This window comes from Tyto alba, unplaced genomic scaffold, assembly GCF_018691265.1.
Source record: "Tyto alba isolate M040663 unplaced genomic scaffold, T.alba_DEE_v4.0 Super-Scaffold_5, whole genome shotgun sequence".
Classification (NCBI taxonomy): Eukaryota; Metazoa; Chordata; class Aves; order Strigiformes; family Tytonidae; genus Tyto; species Tyto alba.
The window spans coordinates 6,256,416-6,269,222 of record NW_024881326.1 but is presented as its reverse complement, the minus strand read 5'-3'; the positions used below and the strand labels follow the sequence as shown (position 1 = coordinate 6,269,222).

Below are 12,807 nucleotides of genomic sequence, written 5' to 3'. Positions count from 1 at the left end.
ATCCTGACACAACACACCTCTATAAATAAAAAATGAACTTTCGCTTGGGTCGTTCTCTCTCTGGGGCCAGAACGGGATGTTCTGACTGTATCTTTAACTGTGTTGTCTTGCTCTATACAAGTCCTGTCAAAGTTCTCCTGAAGTTCTTGCTTATGAGGCTATTTCTACTCCCCTTATATACAGCCTTTTGCTATTACATATCCTTTTGTTATTATATATCCTCTTCCTGTGCTGATAGAGACAAGTTCACAGTTGTCCTTGAATATTCCTTCCACAGAGATTCTCAATTTCCTTCATAACACTCCGTTCTCTGATTGGTATGCTAACTTTCCCCTTTGTGCCTTCCTCAGGAATTTTGCAGATTCCTAATTCGTATCACAACTTGCCTCTACTTCTTTAGTTACAAAAAATTCCACAATCATATTCTCATTTAGAGAAACAGATTCACAATAATAAAGTGAAAATGAAGTATCATTTCAGGCAGTTTCTGCTACACTTAATGGGCACTACATACAGAGCTTTTACATATGACAGGCTTTGGCACTTAAGAAATAGTAGTGTTTCATTGTAAAAGCTTGTGCAACAGCACTTCTTTCTCATGCAGTGTTCATAGCAGGGTGTCTTTTTAAATTACTAAAACTGACTAAAAAAAATTTCAATGTTCATTTAAAATAGGATTCCTTACACAAGGCATTTAATGTCATGGACTTACTCATACACAGTTGTCCAGCCATTTTCATCGCTTTTGGTTGTTAAAAGTCCCGTGTTTCCAGGATATGTCATCAGAGCCAGGTTGTAGCCTTGGGCGTAAACTCTTTTCAGAACCCCATTGTTGCTTATTGTCAGCCAGTACACCTGGCCCCCCGGCACCACGACCCACAGGGGCAGCCCACTCGTGTCTCTGCGGATGTGAACTGAATTCCCATTGCTACTGGTGATGGTGCCAATATCTCCTTCGCCACTGTAGGTGAAATTGTAAATGTAGTCCCTCGTTATGAGGTTCAGTGTGTGCAGGTGGGTGCCGTTGATGGTGAACTGATATAGTTCTTGGTCCGCTGGCGACGCAATCTCATACATATTCGTGTCACTGAGGTGAGCCTTGTTTCGGCTGACTGCACGGATGCGAACATTACCAAGGTCTGCTACATACAGTGTGTCATCAGGAGAGACTGCTAGAGAAGAAGGTGCTTTCAGCTTTGCATCTTTGGCATATCCACCATCACCTGGAGGAGAAACGGTAACTTTTTTAATCTGTAATGTCCATATTTAAATGGATCCCCTAAGCTTGACACACTGCTTCTCCTCAGTACCATTTACAGGTCAATAAAACAATAACTTCTTCCAGCTAATTAAATCCTTATTATATAAAGTTGGTGCAATTCTAAATCAATCTGAAAGAAGACAAACAAGAATATAAATTATCTTATTTACGATATTTTTGCTAAGGCCAAAATCCTGCTGCTCAGGAAAGCTGTAATGGCAAAATTGTGAAAGAAAAAAACATGACACCTGGTTTCATTCCCTACTTTTTGTCTGTTGGCACGCAGTTAAAGTAGAATCATGTTATAAATAAAACAAAGAAAAAATAAAACCCAGTAATTAATCTAAAATGACACCAAAGGAAAGATTAGTTTATACTTCTTAAAAACTCAACATTACAGGAAAACAAAACAAGAACAATAGTCAAAAGCACCTTGAGAAACTACTCCTTCCAATATCACTTGATAATTTACTTGGTTTGTGTATTTTAAGGTTTGAGGAGGATATTTGTATTATCATTGGCTACATATCCATATCAAAATTACTTTACATGAGCAGGATTTTCTATAACTAGCAAAAAAGCATATTAAACCTTACTCTTGTAGGAAAACACTTTACTATTTGTATTGCACCCCTTCTCCTGACTGAGAAATAGATTTGCTTGAGCGCTTAAGCATACCTTATGCTTTCTTGGAGATGTACAAATTAGCTGATCTTTCTGACAGCTGACCCTATCCTTCACCAATCCAGCCCTGGAACAATCATTAAATTTGCCACAGTTTTTCATTTTTCAGCACTGAGGGTAGTTTCCCATAATAGGAACCCTGAATAGGATTCTTTTCAGCACTGGTCTACCAGAGCCGTAACTGAAGCTGGCAGCACTTGGCAATGCACATGAGGCTTTGATTATCATTACAATGCTGGGTCAGCAACACACCTTCTCTGAAAGACCATTTACATTTTTTTCCTCTTCATTCTTGACATACTTAATGTTTTCTTGTCAGTAATTAACCTTTTACTTGAAATGAGAGGCTTAAGAATTATGATGACATTATGAAGCTGAACACAGTGCTTCTTAGAGATGACAAGATGACAACATACCGTGCACCTCTGTATAAGGAAATGCTGTCCTTTGTTCCATTATGAAATATGTTTTCATGAAAAAAAAAAAGGCACCGCACTTTGTTTTGGGGCATTCAGGGGAGAGGAGATATGTGGCCTGAGAATGTCCCGTGGTGCAGTGAGGACCTGGCACTGGCCGCTCCAGTTTAAAACACAAAATTGAGAAATTCTGAACATTATGTGTTTCCATCATTTTGCTGGTTGTGCAGTGTGACACAAGCAATGAGAAAGCATAAGCTAGTGTTTTTCACTTGAGGCAAAACACTTTGGTACTCTTCTTGGTGAGAAGGGCTGACTGATTGGGATCGAGTGAACCTTCAACAAGTTTGCCGACAACACTGAGCTGTGTGGTGCGGTGACACGCTGGATGGAAGGGATGCCATCCACAGGGACCTGGACAGGCTGGAGGGGTGGGCCTGTGAGAACCTCGTGGACCTTAGCCAAGTTCAAGGTCCTGCACATGGGCTGGGGCAATCCCAAGCACAAATCCAGGCTGGGCGATGAGTGGATTGAGAGTATCCAGGGCTGTATCCAGAGCAGTGTGGCCAGCAGGTTGAGGGAGGGGATTCTCTCCCTCCGCTCTGCTCTCGTGAGACACCATCAGGAGTACTGCATTCAGCTCTGTGGCCCCCAACATCAGGACATGGACCTGCTTGAGCAGGGCCAGTGGAGCCCATGAAGATGATCAGGGGCTGGAGCACCTCCCTTACGAGGACAGGCTGAGTGAGTTGGGGGGGTTCAGTCTGTAGAAGAGAAGGCTCCAGGGAGACCTTAGAGCGGCCTGCCAGTGCTTAAAGGGGCTATGGGAAAGATGGGGAGGGACTTTATCAGGGAGTGTAGTGATGGGATGAAGGGTAACAGTTTTAAACTGAAAGAGGGTAGATTTAGATTAGATATAAGGAAGAAATTCTTCCCCGTGAGGGTGGTGAGACACTGGCCCTGGTTGCCCAGAGAAGTTGTGACTGCCCTCTCTCTGGAAGGGTTCAAGGCCAGGTTGGACGGGGCTTTTTAGCAACCTGGGCTGGGGGAAGGTGTCCCTGCTCATAGCAGAGGGGTTGGAACTGGATGATCTTTAAGGGCCCTTCCAACCCAAACCATTCTATGATTCTACAATCCAGTAGCATTTAGGTGCAATTTGCACTGGGGATGGCATCATCTTCAACATGGGCAAACATAACTAACACAGAAAGACAGACCTGGAGCTAATTTTGAACAGTGTGTAATCTCTGTATCAAAAGAGTAAAAGCTAAGGCCACCCTGAGGCTCCTCCAGTACCAACTGGAAGACTCACGTCTCTGAATCCAATGAATTAAATCCACAAAGTGCTGCTGATAAGGTTTTTGGCTTTCCAAGGAAACTGAATCTTTGCTCCTCTCTCCTTCCACTTTGCTAATCTGCAGCTATGCCAGGGGATCTCAACAGATAAGAGACAGGAAATAATTATCATCTCCTTACCTGAAAAACAGTCACAGTTAGGATCAATCTTGCAGTCACAATCTGATGGGGCTCCAGCGATTATAGAGATCTCACCATTGGTTGTGACCTGTTGTATGCGGTTGATCTTTCTTTCGTCTGTCTCTGCGATGTAGAGTATGCCACTGTGAGACACAGCAATTGCCCTGGCTGACTCCAGGGTTGAATGGATGGCCACCTTGCTGATGATGAAGTGGTCGATGCCTGGCACCTGGCAGTGAATGGGGCGCCCTGCAATAATTCGTACACGCCTGTTCTCAGAGATCTGCAGGACAATGTTGTTGTCCAGGACATACAGTGAATTGTCTAGAGGGTTCACTGTGAGGTCTGTTGGCCACTCTAACCGCACCTGGAAAATAAATAATTAGGGGGGAAGGCAACGAAAAAAAAAATAAAGAAAAAAAAATTGATTAAGACAGTTTCATTCAGCCATTTCTGATCACCATGTCATCAAGGCACTTGGTGGATTCACCCAGCACTTCTTCACTAGTATGTACCTTTAATTGGGTTTGGCAGGATTTTCAACAAGCATACTCTTTTCTGAGGTCCAGCTCCAGTGTGGAACAAAACTTGATTTGAAAAGTAATTTAGCACCCTCTGAGAGGTATTTGCACAAGTCCATTAAGGTAGGAACTTTATTATACCTATGCAGTCATGCAAATAAAAACACACACTTCATGCCATGCAACATCAGCCAGAAAATTTTCCAGGTCGGAATGTTATTGTTGCAAGGTTGTAGTCAACACTGGCAGAGTGGAAAATAGAGGTTGTCAATGTCCTAACATTTTAATTGACTGTTAGTACAAAAGGAAAATGACATACTAGAAGAGTAGGACACATTTCCACAATTTATTTACTAAGCAAGAAATGTTAATAAGACTTATAAACCATAAGAAGTATGTGTTTGTTAATTCTTTGTAACAATAATACACCAATATGTCACAGTTCACATGAAACAGTAGCCAAGTCATAATTACTTGTAATGATTTTTCTTTGTGAATTCAGTGTATTAGTCATGCATTAGGTAAATTCTTCATACCTAAGGTTAGCTTTTTGCCTTTTTCCACGCAGGTGAGAATGCCAACCAAGCAAAATTTCCAAACCACGCAGGTGGAAATACTAGAATGACCTAATTCATCTGATACCTGTTGCATCATGATCTGGAGGAATTAAACATGCTCCCAATTAAAGGTGGGGCTGCCTGTCAGCCTGAAAGACAACCAGTATGTAGGCTGCTGATTGCAGCATGTGCTGCCCAGAGCTTCAAACTCCTCCTGTTGAGAAAGCTCAATAGGCAGTGTAGGATCACTGAATTGGGAAACAACGATGGAGTAGACTGGTCCTTCTCCCCAGCTTATGGCTAGTGGAGGATTTGGACTGCAGCTTGTCTATGGAAAGGTCAGAGAACAACTGAGCCACTGAGATTGCAAGACAGCCTATTTTTGTCTGTCTCAGGATGCTTTGCTTGTTTTCCTTTATAAAGAGATGGTTGCTTTTATCTGAGTGGATTTTTTCTGGACTAAATATTTCAATCATCAGAAGAGAATAAATAGCAGGCTAAATTGTACCAGTTTTATATGCTTTATTTGTCACAGAAACTTTTATTATTTAATTTACTGATTTTGTTGCTGTTTTTGCTCATTTTTCCACTGTGCTAATTAAAAGATCTATGAATGTAGAGACTGCAGATGCTAATACAGTTCTCAGGCACTGAGGAACAACATATGGTGGAGTGCGCGGCCATCACAAGCCACCTGCTTGTCTGGGGTCAGCTCAGGAACCAGGCTGGAGGCCAAATCTCTCCCTTTGTCAAGCATCAGTATTTCCTGAATAATCTCATTTCCAGAAGTACATTGCTGGTTTGATAATTGATGTTTTAATAAAGTGAGGGCGTTGTGGCTACTGTGTCTCGTCCTGCGTGGTTACATGGTGCACCACACAATTATGAAGGCTCATGGAGTAATCGAATTCCTCCTTGTGCCCAGTCCATTTTACCAGACAGGATAATAACTGCCATTAAGACTAATGCTGTTGGGTTCAAGATCTCTTCTGAACCAGGTGGTACAGTCCTTTCAAATGATGATAAATGCAGTGAAACAGTTGGAAACAGATTTGTCCCATAAAGTTGCTGATTTCTGTGTGTGTGTGGCTTCCTGGATTCTACCCACTGTGCTAGGACTGGTTTACACACTGCTGTTAGATCGTGCTTCAACTGAGAGTTCACTGGGACACCAGATAAAACTCTTTAGCTAGCATAAAAATCTCTAAAAGGCTATCTTCAGGAAACTTGGAAAAAAACATATCTGCAACGTACCTCTAATGTAGAACATTTGATTATCAAAGTAAATGGGAAACAGACACCTTCAACTTTCACAGCCTCCTTCACAGTTTGCTCTGCTGTAAAAATAATCCTTGATTAACTGTAACTAGATTATTAGTGATAAAAACTTTGGGCTGAAATGATCTATTTTTGTCATAATAACTCTGCATGGCACCTGCCATGTCTTAGCTGATTTTCCTTTGTGGACCAGCCACACTGCCTCTGCCCAGTGAATAACTTTAATTCCTTCCACTGTGAAGGTATGCCTGCTGTCTTGCAGATAAAGAGGGACTGGTTTGGGCCAAAAGGACATTTTCCTCTGGCTGATTTGAGGCTGATTTGGTTTACTGAGATAGAATAAACTTTTATGCGGCTGTCCTTTTCAGTTGCAGCAATGTGTCTAAAGCTTAGTCTTAACAGCTGTTAACTGCAAGCACATTTATTTTCATACTGGTCATGTCTGTAAAACTAGCTGCATTATAGTAAAAATAAATAAAATTTTAGTTGGAAATATCTAGACTATTTTGATTCTACACTAGAACTGTTGCCACCTAGCCCCTTTTCTCTGCAAAGCTAAAAGAAGGTATGGCTACTGCTTCTTCTTCCTGGGTTTAAAGAGGTCAGGGATGTATTAATGGTTTAATCCCAGGTGAAATATTAAATCTAGCATCCACCTGTCTGGAGATTGCAGCATAAAAACCAGCTGCTGCTCACTGCAACCTTATGCTAATGCAACTGGAGGGAAAAAAGAGGTGAAGTAGGCCAGTTAAAATCAAACATATGCACAAACACAAACCCCTGTGCATTTGTAATCTGAAGAATTTCACAGATTTAGGAAAAACTTGCACTGTTCTTGTCAGGATGAGGCTTCATGGCATCTTAAACTGATGTAAACTGGGGTTTGCAGTCCCACCCCATCTCTTCTCCCAGTGCAGCCCCCAGCAGCAAGGCCAGTGTTTATGTGCTCCTACAGAGAGCAGGTTCAGGACAGTTCGTTGGCTGAAAACTAATCACCTAAATCAGCTTAAGATGAAGTGTAACTGCACCCTCAGGTTCACTGTTATCTTGAAAAGTCACTGGTTGTTTCTTTTCTTTTAAAGCAAGCTGCCCTCTGGCAGGTTTCTGTGACCAAGCCATCAGTTGTGCTTCATTCAAAGCCAGTAAACATATTACAAAGAAGCACTTCAATTCTCATCTGATATGACTGTGCCTATTAAAACATTTTTCCAGACAAAACCTCAGATAGGATTAGAATATTAAATCAGTTAATATACTTTTTTATTTGAAGCAGTACTTCACAATCCCCTGTAAAAAGTCCTCTCCCATACATGTACATTTCTCTTATAAGTCAAAATTGGGCCAATTGCAGGTGTTTTTTTTTTTTTTTTATATTTAATGGGCTCTTTTTTAAAGTAGCGTACAGAAATGGCATTGCCGATTATCCCATTATAAACAGATTGACAAGTTTTGTTCAGTAGCAGTCAGTACCTCACACTTTTCACAGACTGAAATTTTCAGGTGACAGTTCTGGTTTGGTTCATGGGAGACTGAGTATACGCAATAGAAGTCACTGCCAAAACAAGTGAACCCTTGAGCAATAAGGCCTTTTGCATATAAGCATTAACATGTCAACTTTTCTGGGAATTCAGCATTTAACTGTCAACATAAAGACTCCAGCTATATCTAATAATCAATCTCTAGTTTAAGAAGTGCAAAATTAACACCTACTGGTCTGGCTTTCTAATACATCTTTTCATGTCAAGTGCTCTGGAAAACACGAAGTGCACTAAGGTGGCTTCAGTTTAAATGAATTTTCACTGGCAGATCTACATTTAGGTAGTCAAATAGCTCTCAGACCCAAATGGCATTTTTTGTCTTTGTTTCTTTCTTGCAAAATATACGCGTGCTTGTATAACTATCTACCTACCTATCTGGTTTTAAAATATTTAAAAATTTTTCCCACAGTAAAGCTTTACAAATAAACAAATAATGTGATTTTTTTGTAAAGTAGCACTGATAGGAAAGCCTGCACTCATATACTTCTTAAACATACACGCCTGCACATGTACACACATTTAAGTGTTAGTTTGTGAAGAATACTGCTTCACTTTTGGTTTTGACCATATGGCTAAAACTTTCTGCACATTTTGTGTGACATTTTATGGCTGTGGCATTTTTGGTACTATTTTAAACAAATAACATCAAAAAAATTCTACTGTTCATATCAAAGTAAGAAAAGTAAAGAGGGAAAAATTTATCCCTGTCTGCAGATTCCAGTTTCAAGAGCTTAACTGTTTGGTTGCGGGGGTAAATTTCAATGGGATAAGTTCCATTTATCATGGATTAAAAGAAGCTGTATAAATCCCTAAAAAGGCTTCACCACTGCTTTGATTTCTTGCCATGCATTGCTTGTATATTTTGATTCAATTTCATGTAGTAGCATGAAATTCATGCCAAATTTTTTCTGATAGTCCTGACTGATGGATTATTTCCTATCTGTACCACCCAGCTTCAAGCCCTTCTGTTTATGCTACCTTTACCTTTATTCAGCTCTATGATATGTGTTTGTAGATCTCATCATAGCCTCTTCCATATTTCTCTTTAGCCGCTAGCTTCCTTTTTTCATCTCCTCTTATTTATACTCACTTCATCTGCTGTTTCCAGGCCAAACCCTTTTACTCACCACAACGTCCTTCTAAATAGCATTTTTCTCTCTTGCCTCTCAAGCTCTTCTTTCTCCTTACTTCTGGGAGAGAAATGGCTCCAAGGAAAGACTCACACAGGTGGTCCATTAGGAGTGAGCATGTTGTTTACAAGGCTGAAGGAGACTGGTTCTGCTTCCCTGAACTTTTTACAGGATGTCTCACTACATATATTTCTCTCTATTTTCTCACAGTTGACAACCACGGATATTTTTTCATCATTTTCTGTCAGTTTTGTCTCACTTCTGGGCTCTTTCTTTTGTTGACACTGACACTGTCAGCTCCTCTGAGCAGCTTAGCTTCTTTCTTAATGGCACAGAGAGACACAATTCAGCTGCTGCCGTCTGACACAGGGGAACCCTTTCCCGTGGTGGGATTATAGCCTCCCCCCATGCTGGAGGAGCCTTTGTTTCCCATCCTCCTGATGTTGCATATTATAAAATTCAGAATTATACAGTTCAGCTGTAGCAGTCTCTGCTCTAAACTTCACAAATGTTACTCTCTCTGCATTCACCATTCCCAAGTGAAAAACCCAAATAAATGAGTTTTGTAGCCTAATGACTGCTCTTTTCTACCATGGGCTGGGAAAGCAGCTGTAGCACATTTACAGATGCAGCTCAGAGGTTTGAGGCCACCATTTCTCCAGGATCATGGCTTGGGTAGTCTCCCCACCAACTTGCCTTTGCTGTCAATTATTTCCAGCAGATGAGGGACCCAGCCCAGGAACACAAAGGCAAGGCACCACTCCAACAGTTTTCACTGCTTGTCTTTGCTTCACTTGCCACAAACATTCACTGGGCTCTCACTTTCCAGATCTCTTCTAGTTTCATAATTTCTTTTTTATGATTTTTTTTTCTGCTTCACAACTTCAAAGACCATATCTTGGGTCTACTAAATTGATAGGAAAAGTTTATTTCTATGGGGAGAGGTTTCACACCATCATTATTTAATAATAGAGAGAATATTATCCAGAATCACATAAGCCCATTGACTGTGAAAATCAATGGGTCTTAAACTCCTAAGCCATTTAAGCCTGTTTAAACATGGTACCCATGGTTTATACAGGCTATGAAAGAAACACTTTGTGAAATGCCCAGAAGGAATTTACAAAGTATTTTGAGCAGACTGGTACCTTTGAGAGGAGGAACCTTAAGACTCTTCAATTAAAATATCTCAAAATAGACCGTGAATTTGAATCTAACCCAAACGTGTCACCAGTGCTGGAGTGGGAATAGATGTCCTCCAAATATACCGTTGCATTAATTTGCATGGCCAAAAGGAAGGAGCGGGACCAGGTGGAAATCTAGCTAACAACAGGACTGCTTCCATTTTCTCTCACTTCTAACTTGCATTTCCAGGTCCCGTGCTTGTCAGACAAGACGGCACAAAAGTAAGGTTGCCTAAATCTTAATAAATCTCTCACTAGTTTTGGCCTCATCTTTCCATTTTGGGCTCGGAAGCTCTGGATACAGAAAGCCAGTGTGGTGCTGGCAATGCAGAAAAGGTGGGAGGCAGATCTTGAAAAGCTTTAATCGAGACAGTAATTAAAAGCTGTTTGAGAACAGTGAGGGGCTGGAACTAGTATGTTACGGTGTCTTTTGCCTCCAGTAACTACTGAGGTTCATAAAAGCATCTGGCTTGAAAACTGAGAGGAAGGGAGCATACATAGAAATTAATTTTTCAAAACTGGAAAATTCAATAGTAATAGCTTTTTAAATCCATTGTAAGAGTGAACTAATTCTGTACTAAAATGTAGCAGAGAGTTAAAGCAAAAGAACTACAGAAACTTTTGATTTTTATCTTTAAATTATACATTTTTTTTCACATTGATATAAAAAATTATGGGCAGAAAAAGCAAATAAAGTAATCTGAGTCCTTTTATAGAAATTAGCACCAGGATTAACTGTTATAATGACTTAATTTTGTGCAACTTATTTTTCACAAATATTTACACAGTCGATATTTCAACTGAACAAAACTAATGTAATCTAACTAGCTGTTATGCTGCATTGAAAGCAAACACATATTGCTCTTAGACTTCAAATAGCTAATAAAAAAAAATTAGGCATCTTGCATTTTGCAGAACAAACAAGACAACCACATTCCATGCAGCAATTCTTCTGTGTATTTACATGGATTAGATACTTGACAGAAAATACACTGGAGAGTGTTTGATTCTAGTCTGAGACTATAAGCAGTCACTGTGCTTTAAATTTCTGTCAGCTAAGGGCATTGGTTACTGCTGTGATACATATTTGGATGTGCATTATCAGAGTGTGCCAGAAAAGATTACAAGGATAAAGTTTAGGACTAATGTTTTTTTTCAAGCAAAATTTAAGAAATACCATTCAGCTAAATAATGTATCTCAAGCCTGGGATGGATACAACCTGGATGTAAAAGAAGAGGCACTTTGTTTTCTTGCCTTCCGAAAAGTCCCTGGACGAGGATTTTAAAAGTGCATCTGAAATTAAATTTACAACAGGTTCCTAATAAGATACCTAAATAAAGTTGTTGATGTTCAGTAGCTGAGCTCTAGATCTAGAAAGACACAGAAAGGCTCCAGACCTAGAAGGGCTCAGGAAAGCTTTACGAAGCCTCTTGCAAAACAAACAAACAAACAAAAGGGGTGGGTGATGGGGATTTGCAGGAGGCTCTAGAAGGGGTCCCTGGAAAGTTCTATATTCAGGAAAGGTCCATAAGGGCAATGGCTCCAGAAAAGTCTGCCAAGCTAGAAAGGGCTGCAGAAGGGCTCCAGAGAAGTGCTAGGTAGGCTCTGAGAAAAAGGTCTAAAAGGCTTCTAACAGTCCCAGGAAAAAGTTGTAGTGAGTTTCTAGACATGCTTCAGAAGCTATGGATGTCACAGCATGTCATGTGTGTCCCCTCCCCAACCACTACAGAAAGCTCTAGATCTAGAAAGGCTCCAGATCTACAGCGGTGCTAGATGTCTTCAGAAAGGCTCTCAACGTCTCTAGAAAACTTCTAAATATCTGGGTTTTAGGCTTTTCATAATTTCTAGATCTAGAAAGCAACAGGAATCTCTAGACAGTGCTAGAACTAGAAACATCCTTTTAAAACATATTTTTTTCTTTTTTCCTTCAAAACAAATCCAAAAAGACTGAAGCAAATAGCATAAGTTATAAATCCTTCTGGCTGGATGGGACCATGCAATAATAATTTTACAATGAAATTAGTTCCTTATGACTAGGTTACATATACCAAGTTTCAACCATTTGACCTGTCCTGATTCATCAAGTTTTTGGCATACCTTTCATGAGACACCCAATATACTTTTTATAGTTCATGGTAGTAATAGCAAAACCCACACTGGTTTTGTTGTCACTATTGTTATGGATACAGAAATGTAACTTTGAACAGGCAAGAAAAATAGCAGAAAAAGGAAATCCATATGGATGGAGGACCTAAAGGGTTTTACATCATACCATGACTTTCCCCAGTTCTCACCAGAGACAGCTACATGCTGCTCAGTTTCCCTTTTTGCTTTGAGCAGTTGATTGAATGGCTATTGAGTGATGTTCAGACATTTATGATTTTCCTGCAATGTGACCTACATTGCTAAACTTCATAAATTTATTCTCTGAGGCAGTGTATCATTTTGAATGCCATACCCATCCCAAAGGAACCTATCAGCAGGAGATGAGGCCCAGTTTGTAAAAGCTGAATGTCCTTCAGACATTTTTAGCTAATTTGTTTGTAAATGTGTTATTGTCAGAGTAACATACTGCATAAAATGGTGCTCTCTATCATTCTGTTTGCATCTCTCTCTGTCCTAAAATTCATAATGCACAGCTATAAATGTAACCTCTGCATGGCATGATACAAATGGATACAACCAACTTCTGTCTTGATATTTGCTTTTTTTTTTTCCCTCCACTGACACAGTGTCTTTTCATTTTTTTTTATTTTTTTTT

The 12,807-nt window shown here is 40.0% G+C and overlaps 1 protein-coding gene across 5 annotated transcripts in view; it reads right to left on the bottom strand.

The window, feature by feature from the left end:
* The window catches only part of TENM1 (teneurin transmembrane protein 1), a 343,154-nt gene that overhangs the window by 25,268 nt on the left and 305,079 nt on the right, over positions 1-12,807 (bottom strand). For all 5 annotated transcript variants that reach the window (XM_042807094.1, XM_042807096.1, XM_042807095.1 and 2 more), the window contains 2 exons: positions 3,838-4,204; positions 713-1,223 (listed from right to left, as the gene is read on the bottom strand). In XM_042807094.1, the coding sequence (XP_042663028.1) occupies positions 713-1,223; positions 3,838-4,204 (878 nt within the window). The remainder of the gene's footprint in view (positions 1-712; positions 1,224-3,837; positions 4,205-12,807) is intronic.